Raw genomic sequence first — 19,400 nt, forward strand, 5'->3', positions numbered from 1 at the left:
CTGGAGTATAAATGGCCATAACAGCCTTTTATTAAACAACTGTATAAAATTACCTCCAATATTAACTTCAATATGAATAACATATAAACTCAGATAAAACAACATGTTTTAAACAATCTGTTGGTCAATGACGGAGCTACCCCAGTTTACCACATATCCACAAGAGGGCACTGCAGGAACATGTTTCAAAACTGATAAGGCCTCCAGCTGTACCGCTCGGAGACAACCCCCTCCCGCAGTGCAACATACCGGTATTCCTTTCAGGAATACACAGGAGGGGCCATACTATTGCTGACCCCCCACCCCTTTTAACCTTTTATTTACCGCTACCGTCACCGACCAACAACAACAAACCAGCCACAGCCCGAAAGAATGAAACCTTATCCTTAAGGGCCCCTCCACACCCTCAAGGCCCGTTGTATTCCTTCCTGCAAACCCATGGTCCAAAGATCCGTCCCCACATCTGTGAGGTGGACCCCATCCCTCCTCAAATAGAGGCCTACATTTATCTCGAGCTCTCTGTGCCGAATCACCATGCCCCCTTGTTGAACCAAAAACCTCCCCACCACCTTGTTGACACGTATACGAGCCTTGTTAATCCTTACCACAGACCTAGCATTGCGCCACGAAGTTCGTGCCACAATATCAGACCATAGTAGCAAAGTGTTCGGATAAGTAGTGTGCAAGTGCAACAAATCCGCTTTTACATCCTCTATCAGGTCCCTGACTGTCCTCACCCCCAAATCGTTACCTCCAGCGTGTATGACCAACACATCCGGAGGTCTATCTAGCCAGGCAAATCGTTCCACCTCTGAAACCACTCTGCCCCACATCATTCCTGGTCTCCCCAGCCACTTGATAAAAGCCTCCCTTCTCGATATGCCTAACTGGCGCCCATCTGGTCTCGCATCACCTCTCCTTGCCCCCCAACAAACGTAGGAGTGTCCCAGTATCCAGACGAGGCGTGGAGACACTCCATCTGAAACGAAAAGACAACAAGGCAGGGTGATATCACCAACGCAACAAACCAAAAAACACCCACTACCTATATGTGAAAACCAAACTTATACAACATACGGGTTTCATTTATTTTTCATTTATTTATTTATTTATATATATATATTATTATTTTTTTTTTTTTTAATTATTATTCCACTACTAATTGAGGGTGAATGTATGAACGGAATCTCTTTGATTCCCATCTACCGATCCTCCGCACCGCTGCTTCATCCAACCCGCATCTGGCAGCTTCTGTGGCCGCCCCAATGCGGAAGGAGTGGGAGGCGTATGCCTTCTCATCCAAACCTATCATCGATAAGCATTTTCGAAACACCGCCACAAATTGAAACTTTGAAAGTTAAGCACCATTCTCATGACATAAAAATGGACCCTCACCTACCGGTCTAATCTTCCCAAATTCACCAACCGTCCTCACCGGACATACTGGCGATCCCGGTAATGCATGCAGCCACACATCTATGCCCTTTCCCAATTGGTCTGTTTTCGACCTCCTCAGCCGTAAACACACACTCCCCGTGCATGCCCGCACGTCTTGCACCAAAATACCCCCCGCTTCCTTTTTGGATGGGCTGACCAACTCCCCTACCCGAAACGCCCCAAAAAACGCCAGCGAAAAAGCCGCTGTAAACAGTAAACATTCATAACTTGAGCTGCACACCAACCCTAGCTGATCACAAATTGCCAACAGGTTGGCAAAAGTGACCGGTCTACGGTTATCTTTTTTCTTGTGCCCCTTCCGGTACCCTTTTAATGCCTGCTGTACCCAAAATTCCTTCGTCCAATCCTCCATCCCCTGTAACTTAAACAGAAACGACAGCGCCGCCAATTTCTTACCAATAGACGATACCCCCACCCCATTTTCCATATTCCTGGACACAAAATAAAGGACCAATAATCTCAACTCTCCCCCGTCATCCTCTGCTCCGGATTCCCGTACAAGTCTCAACCATTCACCCCATACCTTCACATAGGCCGACCATGTGGACTCACTCACAGACTGTTGTATCCATCCTGCGATGACTCCAATGCCAGCTCCCAGATCCAACCCGGGCAAGGAATCCCTTCCTTCTCTGCAGCCGGAGCTAATTCCCTGAACTTGTCCCACTGAAAGCGAGACAGTGAATCAGCCAGCGTGTTTTCAATCCCAGGTATATGCACAGCATATATGAAAATATTCAATTGCAAGCACCGTAATACCAACTGTCGTAATAGTCTTATGACAGGTTGAGAAGACGCTGACAAGCGATTGACTACCTGCACCACTCCCATATTATCACAGTTCAGCCGCAACTTTAAATTCTGACAAGCCTTGCCCCATAATTCCATAGCCAGAACTACTGGAAACAATTCCAATAGTACCAAGTTACGAAGGAAACCTGCTTCAACCCAGGATTTTGGCCATGGTTCTGCACTCCATTGACCCTTAAAGAACGCCCCATATCCAGTAGATCCCGCCGCGTCAGTAACCAATTCTACATCGAAGTTACTTACCGGACCAGACATCCACACTGACCTCCCGTTGTATTCTGACAAAAATTGATACCATACCTTTAGGTCCTCACGATGATCCTTAGTAAGCCTAATGAAATGGGCCGGTGCTTTTACCCCAGCCGTAGCTGCAGACAGCCGTCGGCAAAAAACCCTACCCATGGGTATGATTCTACAAGCAAAGTTCAACTTACCAAGCAAAGATTGGAGATCCCTCAGCTGTATTTTCTTCATCCCATGGACCCGCCTTATTTCCGTCTGCAGATCCAGTAACTTTCCTTGCGGTAACCTACATTCCATTGCCATTGAATTAATAACAATGCCCAAAAAGCTAATCGCCGTGGTGGGGCCCTCAGTTTTGTCAGCAGCCAGGGGAACACCAAACCGTTCTGCAGTGTGTTGCAACGTTGACAATAAAATCGCACACACACTGGAAGACGGTGGGCCTATGCATAGGAAATCATCTAAATAGTGTATCATAGATTCAAGGCCGGACACCTCTCTTACCACCCACTCCAAAAAGGAACTGAAAACTTCAAACATGGCGCAGGAAATGGAGCAACCCATAGGCAAGCATTTGTCCACATAAAATTGTTCCTGCCACTGGCAACCCAGCAGCCAAAAACTGTCCGGGTGTACTGGCAGCAGCCTAAACGCTGCCTCAATATCAGCTTTTGCCATCAGTGCCCCTTTTCCATAGCGCCTGACCCATCGAACCGCCGCATCAAACGAAGTGTATGACACGGTGCAGACGTACGGGTCAATGAAATCGTTAACCGAACCCCCTTTTGGAAATGATAAGTGGTGAATGAGCCGAAACTTATTCGGCTCTTTCTTGGGCACCACCCCCAGAGGGGACACCACCAAGTCATTCAATGGTTTTGCCTCAAATGACCCCCCCATCCGTCCTAAAGCCACTTCCTTTTCCAATTTCTCCCCCACCACCCCCGGGTGTTGCAACGCAGATTTTAAATTCCGTGCTACTGGAGGAACCACCGCCAATGAACATGGAATTTTGAACCCCTCTCTAAAACCCTCAGTGATCAGTAACGCCGCTTTCCTATCCGGATACTTACTTAGGAAAGGTTGCATCCTTTCCACCTTCACCGGCGTCATCCCTCTTGTGAGCAAACTCCCCGGTACGTTTACCTTTTTTGAAACACCGAGACAGGGTGTGGGCTCCCCCACAGCCTGAACACTTGTGCTTGAATTTGCAGGACCCCCCAAATTTACAGGATCCTTCATTATACTGCCAGCATACCCCTCATTTTCTGCCGGCCGGTAGTCCTGAGGAGTTAGTACCCCCGGCCCCCCCTTGAAATAACTGAGGCGGGGTCCTAGCCGGCGACATCAGCTTCATCCATAGGCTAATATCCTCTGCGTTGACGAAACTGCTCATCGTAACGTAACCACGCAGTTCCCCCGAACACTCTATGTGCCTCACCTATAGCATCCATATAACAAAACAACCCCGAACAATGTTCAGGGTTCTTTTCGCCAATGACACTAGCCATGATAGCGGACGCTTGCAACCAATTCACAAACGTTCGCGGTATCAATCTATATCTCCTCTTCTCCTCATCCTCCTTCTTGGTATCATCGGGTTTAACCCTATCCAGGTTAAACTTTTCCAATGGCAACAAGGAGAAAATTTCCACGTACTCACCTTTATGAATTTTTTCTCTCACTTCAGGTTTCAAGTGTGCCCCTAACGGGCCTTCAAAACAAACATATATCTCACATTTTGCAGCATCTGCCAGCCTAACCACATCAGTCCTGCCTTTTGTTTCTGCAGCCCCCTTCTCACCTGCTGTTTCCTTGTCTGCCACCTTCTCTGGCGTTGTGGTAGCTGGCACCTCTGTAACCGCAGCCCCCCCTGTCCCCCTTTGTGCATCCCCTTGCGGAGCCTGCCCTGGTCCCTCTCCAAAGCGACCAACCAGGACCCTTAAACCCTCCAATAGCTCCTGGAGCTGTCCCCCTGACCCCGAACTGGCGGGTGCAGTACTCGCCAGTTGTTGGTCAGTAACCTGACCCACCCCGCTCTGCGAAGGTGTCACCATCCCTCCTGCAGTTGTTGCTATCCCCCCCAGCAAGCCCTGCAAAGCATTGGTAAAGGAAAAGTTATCACTAGACTTACCGGGCTGACCAGGATTCCTCCCAACAGCCGCTGTGCTGCTCTCTCTTGCTGGTTCCGGCTGCTGTAGCCCATCTTCCTCATCGGACACCTCGTCTTCGGACTGTTCCCCTTGCACTGGGACTGGCGTCAGAGGTAGCCCCCAGGAGAAGCCCTCCTGGAGGCCGGAAGCCCACGCTGGTGTGAGGCCTGCACTGTGCGACGAGTCACTGCTGATCCCTGCTGCCCTGAACTTCCAGCTACCGGGCCAGCCTGGGCACTGTTTCCATCGCCATCTTGGGACACGTCCCCCCCGCCCGGTAAGCTCCGCCCACCCGCGGTGCCGCTCGATCCACGCGACCCGGACGTTGCTGCTCTCGGCGCCGTTCTCCCCCTTCTGTCCACCCGCTCACACTCGTGCAGAGGTACTGAGGGGCTGTTCGAAATCCTCCGTGCAGTGCCAGCGTGCGGGGAAGTGGCGCCATGTTGGCCCGTGGCCCCGCCCACCGCTCCGTGACCGCGGCGTGTAACCCGCCCGGGCCCCACCGAATCAACCGCGTGGCTCCTCTTGGCCGGCGGTGCCGATTGCTCCCCCCTTGGGCTCCGTGTCAGACGACCCTGTCCATGTCCTGGCCCAGGTGAATAGCGCGCCGGAGGCCGCGATCTCCGCGCACGCGCAGACGGCTCACCTTCACCCCCTGCATGGCTTGCTTCTCCCCCGAGCATCGCTGTGACCTGGCTGCGAAGCCAGTCAGATCCATTCGCCGCCGCCGCCTGCCGCAACCGCACCAAAATCGCCTCAACGTCCGCCATTGTGTCTGAGGAGCAGAGAAATTCTGCCTCCTCGTGTCTCCTTCCCAGCACACTGTTCCGTTTTTGCTCCTCCCCTCTTTTATAAGGCCACTCCTCCTTACTTTCCTGTTATCTCCTCCCACACTTTTCCTTGAAACATTAACCCTATGTGTGTCACTAGACACACTGTCATGCCCGGCCCTGCACTATTCCTCTTCTTTCCATCATTCCGGGCCTCACTATATGGCAACCTGGAGGTGTTCTTTCTACAGATTGTATAGAGCAGGAGTGGGCAACCCCCGGCACTTGAAGCCTCTTTTGCCGGCACTCGACTTCCTCCCCATCAGCAGAGCAGCGCAGGGAAGTGTCAGTGAGACACTAATGCATTCCAGTTTCAGAATTCCCCACCTGCACTGAGGGGGAGACACTGTGCCCCCACACATTGTAAAAGATGGGAAACATTGTTGGGTTCTCTAACTTTGCTGTAGCTGCGATTGTCAGCTTTTGTGATAGGGAAGAGATTGGTTGCAGTTCTGCTAGGGGGGTCCCTGTTTCCAGGAGGAGGAGGACTGTTATTGGCCACTGCTGAAGCCAGTCACAGTGCTGCTAGCCCCGTCCACCATCTGGAGGAAGATGACTCGCTTGGTTGCCATTACTAATCTCAGAAAGATTATTCAGCGCAATACAATGAAGAGTATTCAGCGCAATGAAAATTAAACCCAACTTTTGCTGTGGTGCACTTTTTCTCAGCTGCGGGGGCCCATCTTATGATCCTGCACACAGGCCCACTGCTTTTAGAAAATACCCCTGACCTAAGCTTATCATTGCGCATCCTATCCATATGCTTGTATGTGACATACATCCAATACAAGCACGTGGGCTGGATGCAAGAGTTGGATCAGCAGGATGAGTGTGCCAGGACAGGTAGATGTGTCTCATCTCTGCTTCCTTTCACCACTCTGCATATCACTCATGTCATAGATGAGAAGATGGTACAGCGGTGGAGCAGATGAGAAGCAGGGTACAGTGGTGGGGAAAATGAGCAGAAGGGGTTCAGAGGTGGGACAGAAGAGCAGGAGGGTACATCAGTGGGGCAGATGTGCAGGAGGTACAGTGGTGGAAGAGATGATAAGGGGCTTCAGCAATGGGACAGAAAAGCAGGGGCTACAGTGATGGGGCAGATGAGCAGGGGGGTTCAGTGTTGGGTCAGATGGGAAGGGGTTCAGTGGTGGGACAGAAAAGCAGAGGGTAGAGCAGTGGGCCGATGTAAAAGGAGGTGTATTGGTGGGACAGATGAGCAGGGCAAACAGAGGTGGGACACTAGAGCAGGGGGTACAGAGGTGAGACAGATGTGCAGGAGGTACATTGGTGGGGCAGATGAGAAAGCGGGTTACAGTGGTGGAGCAGATGAGCAGATGGGTTCAGTGTTTGGACAGATAAGAAGGTGATTTAGTAGTGAGACAGAAGAGCATGGGGATCGGTGGAGCAGATGTGCAGGGAGGTACAGTGGTGGGGCAGACAAGAAAAGGGGTACTTTGATGAGGTAGATGAGCAGCAGGGTAACAGTGGTGGGACAGAAGAGCAACGGGGTCCAGTGGTGGGGCAGATGTGCAGGAGGTACAGTAGTTGGAAGGATGAGAAGGTGGTTCAGCGGTGGGACATAAAAGCAGGGGGATACAGGGATGGGGCAGATAAGAAGGGGGTTCAGCGGTGGGAAAGGTGAGCAGGGGGGTTCAGTGTTGGCACAGATGGGCAGAGGGTTACAGTGGTTGGGCAGAGGAGCAGGGGGTACAGAGGTGGGCAGATGTACAGGGGGTACAGTGGTGGGGCAGAGGAGAAAGGATATACATTGGTGGGACAGATGAGCAGGGGGAACAGAGGTGGGACATATATGCAGGAGGTACAGTGTTGGGGCAGATGAGAAAGGGGGTTGCAGTGATGGGACAGATGAGCAGATAAGTTCAGTGTTAGGACAGATGGGAAGATGGCTCAGCGGTGAGACAGAAGAGCATGGCAGGGAGGTACAATGGTGGGGCAGTTGAGAAAGGAGGAACATTTGTGGGGCAGGTGAGCAGGGGGTTACAGTGGTGGGAGAGAAGAGCAGGGTGGTATGTGGGGCAGATGTACAGGGGGCTACAGTGGTGGGACAGATGAGCAGGGGGGTACAGTGGTGGGGCAGATGAGCAGGGGGTACAGTGGTAGGGCAGATTAGCAGGGGGGTACAGTGGTGGGGCAGATGAGCAGGGGGGTACAGTGGTGGGGCAGATGAGCAGGGGGTACAGTGGTGGGGCAGATGTGCAGGAGTTTACAGTGATGGGGCAGATGAGAAAGGGGGTACATTGGTGGGGCAGATGAGAAAGGGGGTTACAGTGGTGGGACAGATGAGCAGGGGGTGTTCAGTGTTGGGCCAGATGAAAAAGGGGTTCAGCAGTGGGACAGAAGAGCAGGTGGGTACAGCGGTGGGGCAGCTGTGAACGGAGGTGCATTGGTGGGACAGATGAGAATGGAGTTACAGTGGTTGAGTAGAAGAGCAGGGGCTACAGAGGTGGGACAGATGTGCAGGGGGTACAGTGGTAGGGCAGATGAGAAAGGGGGAACATTGGTGGGGCACATGAGCAGGGGGTTACAGTGGTGGGACAGAAGAGCAGGGTGGTATGTGGGGCAGATGTACAGGGGGTTACAGTGGTGGGACAGATGAGCAGGGGGGTACAATGGTGGGGCAGATGAGCAGGGGGTACAGTGGTGGGGCAGATGAACAGGGGGTACAGTGGTGGGGCAGATGTGCAAGAGGTTACAGTGATGGGGAAGATGAGAAAGGGGGTTATAGTGGTGGGACAGATGAGCAGGGGGGGCTTCAGTGTTGGGCCAGATGAGAAGGGGGTTACAGTGGTGGGAAAGATAAGCAGGGGGTGCAGTGTTGGGGCAGATGCGGAGGGGTTCAGTGGTGGGACACAAAAGCAGGGGGTAAAACAGTGGGGCACATGTGAAAGGAGGTGTATTGGTGGGACAGATGAGCATGGGGTTACAGTGATTGGGCAGAAGAGCAGGGGCTACAGAGGTGGGTCAGATGTACAGGGGTGCAGTGGCGGGGCAGGGGACAAAGAAGGTATATTGGTGGGAAAGATGAGCAGGGGGTACAAAGGTGGGACAGATGTGTTGGAGGTACAGTGATGGGGCAGATGAGAAAGATGAAAAAGGGGGTTACAGTGGCGGGACAGATGTGCAGGAGGTTACAGTGGTGGGGCAGATGTGCAGGGGGATACAGTGGTGGGGCAGATGTGCAGGGGGTTACAGTGGTGGGGCAGATGTGCAGGGGGTTACAGTGGTGGGGCAGATGTTCAGGGGGGACAGTGATCGGAGGTGTGAAGGTGCATGAACTGGAGCTGATCTCTCACTACTACTCAAGTCATTTACAGCATTTACTTTATATAAAAACCTTTTCATGAGTGAGAGTGTGAAGTTGACATTTTTTTGTTATAAAATCGGCACTCTAAATTTCTTTGAAAATATTTTTTGGCACATTGTGCTCAAAAGGTTGCTTACTCCTGGTATAGAGAGACGGTGTACACAGATGGTGTACAGAACACCCCCTGAAAATGTCATGTCCTGCTTGTGTGATTAGCTCACTAATTTTCCCAGAAGTTGGCACCAAGATACAAGTCAGATTTTGAGTATCCCCACATTTTTGGTGAGATACTGCCAAGGGAAATCTTAACCAAAGAGATGCAGACCCTGCCACTTTCCTTATTAGAGCCCTGGAAGTGCAGCAGCTGATTGATAATTATAAAATCACTCCCATTCACATTCACTCTGCACATGGACAAACAAACAGCAATTTTTTTAGAATAACAAAAGCTATGAATCTGCAACAAAGTTTGTTACAATCCCTGCAATGTACATACGGAAAAATAAGGATCCTGAAATAGGGAACCTATGTACCCCCCGGTACAGCGGGACTTTATGGGTGAACAGACCAATTACATTTATGATAAAAACTATTATTTATTAGAAAAAAGCATAAAAACCAGACAAACTGAACAGAAATCTGTACAAAAGTGCTTGTGCAGCAAATTTTCTTTCATACTGATCACTTTACATTTTCATCTTATAAATACATGTTTCTCTATGAGCCTGACATGTTTCAGGACGATGTCCCTTCTTTAGAGCCGTATTGCAGAGAGAAATTAATGTATATAAAAGGCGCATTCTGAAAAGACAAGTGACAACAATTTACATATTGTAATGTTGTACAGAGTAAACAATTCATATCATGGCATCCAACAGTGTCCAACATACATACCAGTATCCAGTCCTTAAAGAAAAAATGTACATAAAGTGTGCAAAAGAGCAAACTTTTGTATCAATGGAAAAAGGGGTGATTTGAAAAAATGATAATAATAGCCACCAATTAGCCAAGAGACAGGCGTGGCAGCTCTCCCTTGGATCAAGGAATAGCTCCGCAAAGGCCCCCAAATAGGAGGACTCCCCCGCTGCATCCACACTGTGGCCCTAAAGAGGGAGAGAGAGAGAATGAGTTTGTATGAATTGATAGATTGCGCAAGATTGCTATAAACATACTTTTTGTTAGATAGTGATATATGCTATGTATTTAACATTGGGGATTTTTAACATAATCTTATATCATAATATGTAATGAGAAGGAAAAGTAGGAAAAGAAAGGACAGGGGGGGGAAGGGGGGGGGGGGGGGAAGAGGGGGAAAGGGAAGGGAGAAGGAAAAAAGGGAGGGGGGGAAGTTGGGGGAAGAGAGGGAGAGGAGGAGAAGAGACTGCTTACTCCATAATTTCCTAATTTCAAAACTGCTTTTTCCATAGTTCTCCATAATTATGAACAAAGTACGTGGCTCCATATTGTACTACTGCTAAGACATAGTTTTGCATGTATATTAGTAAGCAAGTAGGCAGGGGGAGGGGGGGGAGAAACTAGCCATGTAGTTACACACTTAACTAAGCAAGCATGACTAAAGTTGCAATGGGGAAAATAGTAAAGCATTGCCTCATTTTCATTAAAAAGTACATAAAGATACAGAATAACACTTTATTACTTACTCGCTTGAGTTAAGGATGTTGAACGAAAGGCTAGAGCATGATGAATATTGGCAAGTGTAGCTTAACATTGAGCAGGACGGCAATTGCAGTTTTTAAACCAGCCGCCGGCGCCTGCGCAGTGTAGATTATACCCTCGGTGTCAGCAAAGGCGGATGCATCTCGTCGCGTATGACGCATAAGCGTCATAACAAAGCGACATGCGCAGACAGCGTGAGCCAGTGGCAAGCTGGAGGATCTGAGGAGCCGCGTCATCACTGGAGGACGGCATTGTTGCGTTCAACGCAGTGATGACATGTAGGGGCGGTGCAGAAGGTGGGAAAAAGGCAGCAGAGCTGTGTGGATAGGTTGCTGAAGGCGATCCAATCATTACCACGGCAACCAAAAATACACAGGGCATTGGAAAACAAACAACAAGCAATAAATGCCAATTGAGAACTGAAATATCACATACTAAACAAAAACACAAAAAATCAAGGGACTTGGGGCTTTGGACAGCAATGAGGCAATGCTTTACTATTTTCCCCATTGCAACTTTAGTCATGCCTGCTTAGTTAAGTGTGTAACTACATGGCTAGTCCCCCCCCCCCCTCCCCCTGCCTACTTGCTTACTAATATACATGCAAAACTATGTCTTAGCAGTAGTACAATATGGAGCCACGTACTTTGTTCATAATTATGGAGAACTATGGAAAAAGCAGTTTTGAAATTAGGAAATTATGGAGTAAGCAGTCTCTTCTCCTCCTCTCCCTCTCTTCCCCCAACTTCCCCCCTCCCTTTTCTCCTTCTCCCTTCCCTTTCCTCCTCCTCCCCCCCTTTTCTCCCCCCCCCTCCCTGTTCTTTCTTTTCCTTCTTTTCCTTCTCATTACATATTATGATATACGATTATGTTAAAAATCCCCAATGTTAAATACATAGCATATATCACTATCTAACAAAAATTACGTTTATAGCAATCTTGCGCGATCTATCAATTCATACAAACTCATTCTCTCTCCCTCCCTCTTTAGGGCCACAGTGTGGATGCGGCGGGGGCGTCCTCCTATTTGGGGGCCTTTGCGGAGCTATTCCTTGACCCAAGGGAGAGCTGCCACGCCTGTCTCTTGGCTAATTGGTGGCTATTATTATCATTTTTTCAAATCACCCCTTTTTCCATTGATACAAAAGTTTGCTCTTTTGCACACTTTATGTACATTTTTTCTTTAAGGACTGGATACTGGTATGTATGTTGGACACTGTTAGATGCCATGATATGAATTGTTTACTCTGTACAACATTACAATATGTAAATTGTTGTCACTTGTCTTTTCAGAATGCGCCTTTTATATACATTAATTTCTCTCTGCAATACGCCTCTGAAGAAGGGACATTGTCCTGAAACATGTCAGGCTCATAGAGAAACATGTATTTATAAGATGAAAATGTAAAGTGATCAGTATGAAAGAAAATTTGCTGCACAAGAACTTTTGTACAGATTTATGTTCAATTTGTCTTGTTTTTATGCTTTTTTCTAATAAATAATAGTTTTTATCATAAATGTAATTGGTCAGTTCGCCCATAATGTCCCGCTGTACCGGGGGTACATAGGTTCCCTATTCCAGGATCCTTATTTTTCCGTATCAATTTGGGATGTTGGCAACATATTGAAGGTGATGCAATTCCCTTCTGTGGTTCACTATACTATATATACACTAAACAGGGTAGCAAATAGCCATCCCCCATCCCCCTTTCTTTGAACCACATATATATGAACTTCTTCTTTGTGTCTCTTTATACATTTGTTTATCTTTATTTTTATATAAAAAATAAGTGTGTTCTGAATGCAAACTTTGGAGACTTTTTTGAATAGCATATTGTACAAATATTCTTTTTTCTTTTCACACAAATCTCTGCAAGGTCCCTCTCAGGATGTTTCAGGGCAAAGAATGGGACAATCTAATGGCAGGCTTCTCCAAAGACTATAACCAAAAATCATCCTCACAATCGGAAATTTCCTCTCTATTCTTTCAACTGGGAAAAATTGTTGATAAAAAAGTGGCATGTTTCTGGCACGCTGATACATTTGATAGATATATACAGGCGGACATCAACCCCCTAGGATTACGAATTTAAATTTTTCCTATATTAGAAGATGATGACTCCACCTTTTAAAACCAATTGGGAGAACAAGTTACAATTATGTACCAAGACGATGATGTCATTATTAAGGGAAGAGTACAAAAAACGAATTGCCAGCTTTGATAGAGACATTGATGCAATTTATGCCAAATTACTTCCCTTTAAAGATTTGCCCATTTTTAAGGAATACGAGGAAAAAATTAAAATCCGATTGAATCAAAAATCCCAAGAAAGGCTGATAACAAGAGATAAAAAACTTTGGAGAGATAAAAGAGCTTTTCAGGAAGGCACTGCTTATAAATGGCATTAAACCCCCTCAATTCAACGTCCATTGAGGGGTAATTTAAACAGAACTTCAAGAAATTCTGAATGTAATTCCTCTTTGAACTCTTCTGTCTCATCTTCTTCCCACAACAGACATAGAAATCGTAAACCACAAAAGAACAAAAGACCACCATCTGGAGACGATTCTGCGCACAACAAGAAGAGAATCACAGATACTGCTGTCACTCCTTCCACTCTTAATCCTCCTTCTACCGGTAAAGGTAATACACGTGGTGTCAATGAGCTTCTTTCAGTAGGATCCATTGGTGCAGGGTCCACTACATCTACACTCACGGGTGATATTTCTCTATCTTCTATCACTACTACTTTACTTCCATCAGACCAAGATTTTTTAGTCCATTAAAGGGAGGTGAGGCCTCTGGACCTTCAAAACCTCTTCACACCTCTCTCCCTTCCTCATTCAACACTCAAAACATTGTCAATCTTTCTAATAACCACTTACACAAGTTGAAAGAGACTTGTTACACAAAGGTCTCAGCTTTTGTCCAGATGTAGATTTAGATACTTTTGTAGTAATAAAAGTTTTACATCTTTTCGCCCGTAAACTCTATTACAAGAGCCTTTTCTCAAAAGAAAAAGGAAAAAACATCTCCCAAACAGAGACTAAGAGATCAGATGAGGCGCTAGATGATCTTTTAACCCTCCTTGAGGAACAAGATCCTAGCGAATTTATCGACACAATAGACATTGAAAGTCTTTTAGAAGAACACATCACAAAGGAGGTCCCATTGCGGTTAGATAAACAGGTGAAATTTAAGAATAAAATCGGATAAATTTCCATCTTTTACAAGTAACCCCAATCTAGCAGCATTTATAGCGTCCACTACATCAGAGATTAAAAAATTTAAAAAAACAAAATCACCAAAAAGTAATCTCACCAAAGATGAACAACTAGCCTTAGAATCCCTAAAAAGAGAACATCAAGCCATCGGAGAAAGGCGGGAACATCGTCATAATGACTAACGAGCAGTACAAAGATATGTGTGCCAAGGTTGTCACCAATTTATCATGGTTCAAACCCATCTCAAAAGGCACCATAGATACATTTAATGGTGCCTTTTATGCTCTGGTTGATGAAGCGTTTTGTAGTGGGGCTATTGACAAAGATGTCTGGGAATACATCAGAACACCATACCCCCGCACCCCCACTCTGTATTGCCTTCCCAAAATACATAAAAACCAAAAAACTCCTCCCGGTCGTCCCATCATTTCCAGGAACGGTTCTATAACCGCAAATTTAAGTAAATTTGTAGACAGTCATCTCAGAACCTATGTTGCAGGCTTATTTTCATACATTAAGGACACCATTCACCTATTGCAAAACTTGGAGGAGTTGCATACATTACCCCACTCGCTTTTAGTCGCTATCAATGTAGAGGCGCTATACAGCTCCATCCCGCACAATTCAGGCCTTTCGGTCATCAGACATATTCTGTCACAATCTCACAAAGATGACCGAAAATTAAATTCTTTCCTACTGGAAGCGTTGGATTTTATTCTAACACATATCTTTTCGTTTGACGGCTCCCACTACCTTCAGGTGCAGGGGGTTGCGATGGGGACTTGTTGTGCCCCATGGTATGCCAACCTGCACCTGGGGGAGTGGGAGCAGTCTCTCCTGTCAGACGACAGCCTTTAGTTATATACCACCCATGTGGTAGCATGGTTCAGGTATATAGACGATATATTCATGATATGGAATGGTACACCAGAGGCATTACATGCCTTCATACAGATCATGAATCAAAACACCTTTAATCTATATTTCACGATGACCTTCAATGACACGTCTATTACCTTTCTTGATTTAAGCATAACAAAATCTATAGATGGCTCCCTATCCAGCGGCCTCTATCGGAAATAGACCGCTGGAAATACTATCCTACACGTGTCAAGCTCACATTCTAAACCATTAGTCTCATCTATCCCATACGGGCAATATTTAAGACTTAAACGCAACTGTTCGACTGACACCGATTTTGTCCGGGAGGCAAATAAACTAAGTGAACGACTTTTAGATCGAGGCTACTCGCCTACATGTCTGAAAAAGGCTTTTAGACGAGCATGGGGACAATTGAGGCATAATATTCTGTTCTCTAAAAAAACATCTTCAAATTCCAAGTCAATCATTAGACTAATAACCACCTATAATAAACAGCATAGGACTATTAAAAGTATCTTACAGAAACACTGGCACCTATTACAAATTGATCCCAACCTAAAACCATACGTATCTACGGCACCCACCATCACCTTCAGAAAAGCATGCTCATTGAGGGACCACCTTGTAAAAAGTGAATATACGGGTACTTATCGCTCTGACACATGTAAACGACTTGGAACTTTTACTTGTGGGGGTTGTTCGTGCTGCCGTTATATGAATACACAGACCAAATTCAAATTACCGAATGGCAGAATGTATAGGCCCAGACACTTTGCTAATTGCAAGTCTTCTGGGGTTATTTACCTTCTGACATGCCAATGTAAATGCTTTTATGTTGGAAAAACAAAATTGGAGTTCTACAAAAGGGCGGCAGGACATATTACTAGCATGAGGCAGGCGGACCCGGACCTTCCTCTGGGGTGACATGTGCGAGACCATCACATGGGTAAATTTCCCCTTATCCATTCACCATTTTCGACCGGATTCATCCGGACACTAGGGGTGGTGATTGGAATAAGATCTTGCTCCAGAGGGAGGTTTGTTGGATCACGAGCCTCAATGCAACCCAATTTCCAGGTCTAAACACCCAAATGAGTTTCCGTCCATTCCTAGATGGTTTTGTATCAGGAGGATGTGAAAAAGAATAATCCAGTATATCATAACATACCATGTATCTAAAAACATCTAGGCTATGGATGTTTAAAATAATAAACTTAAAGGATTTGAGATTGACGTGACAATCTACCTTGTGGGGTACTTCTTTTCTTTTTATAGTGCTGTTCATCTTGTTATGTAAAAATGCATTCAACGTATTTGAAAATGTGACTTTTGTGAGATGACAAAAAAGGTTATGGGGCTGAATTTGCACTGAAGTCCACCAGGAACCTTTTCCACAATTGCACTCTGCTGAGATGATCAGAGGGGCATCATTTAATATAATGCGACTTCCCTTGTCATGCAATTTGTGAACCCAGGCTTGAGAACTTCTAAAGTAGCATTGAAGTTGCATCAAAGTCACATCAAACGTGCAAGCAAGTAGCGCTGTATAGTCACACTGGAAATTGCATTTGGATAGTGGGAAGTGATTTGAGGAAAACAAAACACAAACGTGGCAAAAACACATCATGCATTATGTTAAATGTAACAATACAGGAAAACCACTGCAAAAATGCAGCAAAAACTCATATGTATTTTTGTACATTTCTTATACAAAGGTAAAAACCCAACTTCATTCATCTCTTCTTTCTGGGTAAGATTCAAAATTTCATAAGAAATGTATTTCTCTTTTGGTTAACGACCTACCACATGTTACCTTCAGAAGGTGTTGTAGGCCCAAATTACAGTACATAGCTGTCAGCATTAGATGGAGAGGGTTGTAGGTGGTATTCCCACCCTTTAACCTTCCTTTGCTGTATCCAAAAATAAAAAATAAAAGATTTTAGTTCTTCTTTAAGGTGGATGTAAACCCCATTCCTGAAAATTGACCTGGGCACATATATCTGTAGTGTTTACCTATATCTCTTCAAAGCCCCGTGTCCAGTGTCTTTCTGCTGCTTTGTTCCTTTGTTATCAGCATGATAACTTCTGACAAGCTCTTTGACACAGGAGAAAAAAGCAGCTGGAAATTTGCGTAGGGTGGGTGCTAAAAATAGATTAGTAGAGAGCTTGTCTATTCACAGAACAGCTCTGCATGTTTCTTCCTTCCTCTGCCTATGTGGAGGGGGGTGTGTGCTTTTCCTCCAATCATCTCACACACAGTGTATGCCCAGACTCCACACCCAGTGCTGGAACAGGAAAAAAAAAAACTAAAACACAACGTTCACTTTCTAAACAGTGTATAAAGCTGGAGACAGCAGATATACATGTACAACGTATGTAGGAGGATTTGTTTCATCTCTGTGTATCATCTGAGGCTGTTCCCTTCACTGGGTATATGTGAGGGTTTACATTCACTTTAAGTCTTATCTGATGTATTCAGATAAATAGATGTGTACAGTCTGCATATAACAGAAAATAAATCACACTAATAATTAGTAATTTCTCTGGAAAAAACACCTGAAAATACCAAATTATTACAGCAATGTGATTATTCACATTAAATATTTACCCCAAACTCTTGATATTGTGTAGAGCCGGTGCAAGTTTCCTCAATCCTTCACTCGGAATATTACATCTCCCTAGAATTACCTCTGTCTCTCTGCAGGATTGAAGGATAAAAGACAGCACAGAATAGTCCAGAGGGCTGAGGGGGACATTAAAAAAGTCAACTTTGTTTGATCCAATACATTGTGCCACCAGAGCCTTATTCCTGCTCTCATAGAGATAGTAGAATACATTAAGAAGCTCTCTCTTTTGAAATCTTTGGTCTGGTATTTTCTTCTGGATCCAGGTGATGACATGTCTGGCAGCCTGAGTAGACAATTCTCCTACATGAGACTTTAACATGGATCTAGTAGAAGAGTCTGAGAGACCGCAGAGGAAACGGAGGAATATTTCGGCACGGCCGTCTTCGTAAGATTCAGCATCATCAAGTGTTTTCTGTAATCTGTCAGGATTATAGTTAATAAAATGGACTAAAGCAGCAAAAAACTCCTGAAGAGTGAGATGTAAGAAGGTGTAGTCCACATCAGGAGGCTGACCAGATTCCATCATGAAAGATGAAAAGACATGATTATCATTTCTCACACTGAATGACTCCAGATCACGCTCATCAAATACAATCATGTGATTCATGACTCCATGTTCTGCCATCCACCCAATAGATGTCAGCAGTTCCCTGGCAGTCTGACCACCATCTTTATTCTGGCTGTGATTCGCCAGAATGTTGGAGACAAAAGTCACAAAGAGTTGTGTCACGGTTTTGGGTAATGATGTCATCAGCTGATCAGTGATTGTTGGTTGGGATCTGAAGTACATTGATAACACTGTACAGATGATCCAGCAGTATGATGGGATATAACAGAAAGTGTACAGCATGTCATTCTCCTCCACATAATGAAAAGCCTTCTCTGATAATTCCTCATTTCCAAAGAAATTATTGAAGAAGATCCGTCTGTCTCCATGGAGAAATCCTATGATCTCAGCTATTCTCTGGAAAACACTGGTATTAACTGATGCCAGTCTGGTTGGGCGGCTGGTTATCAGTACAGAGCAACTCTTAAGAAGACTCTGCCTCACCAAACTGTCCACAATCTCACCAAAACGTGTTCTCTGTTTTGGATTGGACAATTTACTTGATCTGAAATCCATTTGGTGAAAACTTTCATCTAATCCATCAAATATAAACAGAAGTCTTTCTGGATCTTGTAAAATATCTCCAATCTGACTCTCCAGATATGGATATTGATGAAGAATCATCTCCTCCAAGTTGACCTCTCCCAGTCTATTAAGGTCCCGGAATCTGAAGAAGAGGAGAAAGGCAAATCTCTGGTAGTGTTTTCCGGTCACCCAGTCATAGACAAACTTCTGCATCAGTGTGGTCTTCCCTATTCCTGGCACTCCGCTCACCATTACTACATGTGGTACACATTGTGACTGGTGGTTCCATCGGAACACCTTGTTGGGGGAAATGTGTTCCAGTCCAGTTTGTGTTTCCTTCAAGCATTCCTCATGTTTTACCCCAGTCTGTATTAGCTCATTCTGGGGACGTTCCCTGAACTGATCAGTGGAGACTACAATCAGATTCACATAACGCTCATTGATGAGGAATCTTTGTGGTTCCAGGGTAGTTCCTGGGGGTCTATGCTCCACCAGAGTCTCAGTCTTCTCCATCAGATATTGTTTGTGCTTTTCCTGAATATCTGGGAATATAATGGAAATATTTTATGGATCAGGTTAAAGCAGAAGTCAAGAATGTTGATATCATTTTCTTCTGTATTGATCATAATATTAGTATGGTTTTATCATTACTACATTTTCATTTCAAATGCTTACAATACAGGTTACTTTGTGTGGTCATCCATATTACTTGAGGACAGAGATTTTTTTTCTCAGCAATATATAAACACTTTTTTATCCTTTTAACCACTTGCTTACTGGGCACTTAAACCCCCCTCCTGCCCAGACCAATTTTCAGCTTTCAGCGCTGACGCACTTTGAATGACAATTGCGCGGTCATACAACACTGTACCCAAATGAAATTTTTACCACAAATAGAGCTTTCTTTTGGTGGTATTTAATCACAGCTGGGATTTTTATTTTTTGCTAAACATACAAAAAAAGAAGGAAAATTTTGAAAAAAAAAATCATGTTTCATAGTTTGTTATAAAATTTTGCAAACAGGTAATTTTTCTCCTT

The 19,400-nt window shown here is 45.4% G+C and overlaps 1 protein-coding gene across 1 annotated transcript in view; it reads right to left on the reverse strand.

Moving 5' to 3' along the window:
* Nucleotides 1-19,400, reverse strand: part of LOC141116679 (NACHT, LRR and PYD domains-containing protein 12-like) — a 329,149-nt gene that overhangs the window by 169,951 nt on the left and 139,798 nt on the right. Inside the window, exon 6 of the mRNA XM_073609070.1 lies at nucleotides 17,212-18,904. Coding sequence (XP_073465171.1) covers nucleotides 17,212-18,904 — 1,693 coding nt within the window. The remainder of the gene's footprint in view (nucleotides 1-17,211; nucleotides 18,905-19,400) is intronic.

Source organism: Aquarana catesbeiana, linkage group LG13 (genome assembly GCF_042186555.1).
Source record: "Aquarana catesbeiana isolate 2022-GZ linkage group LG13, ASM4218655v1, whole genome shotgun sequence".
Taxonomy (NCBI): domain Eukaryota; kingdom Metazoa; phylum Chordata; class Amphibia; order Anura; family Ranidae; genus Aquarana; species Aquarana catesbeiana.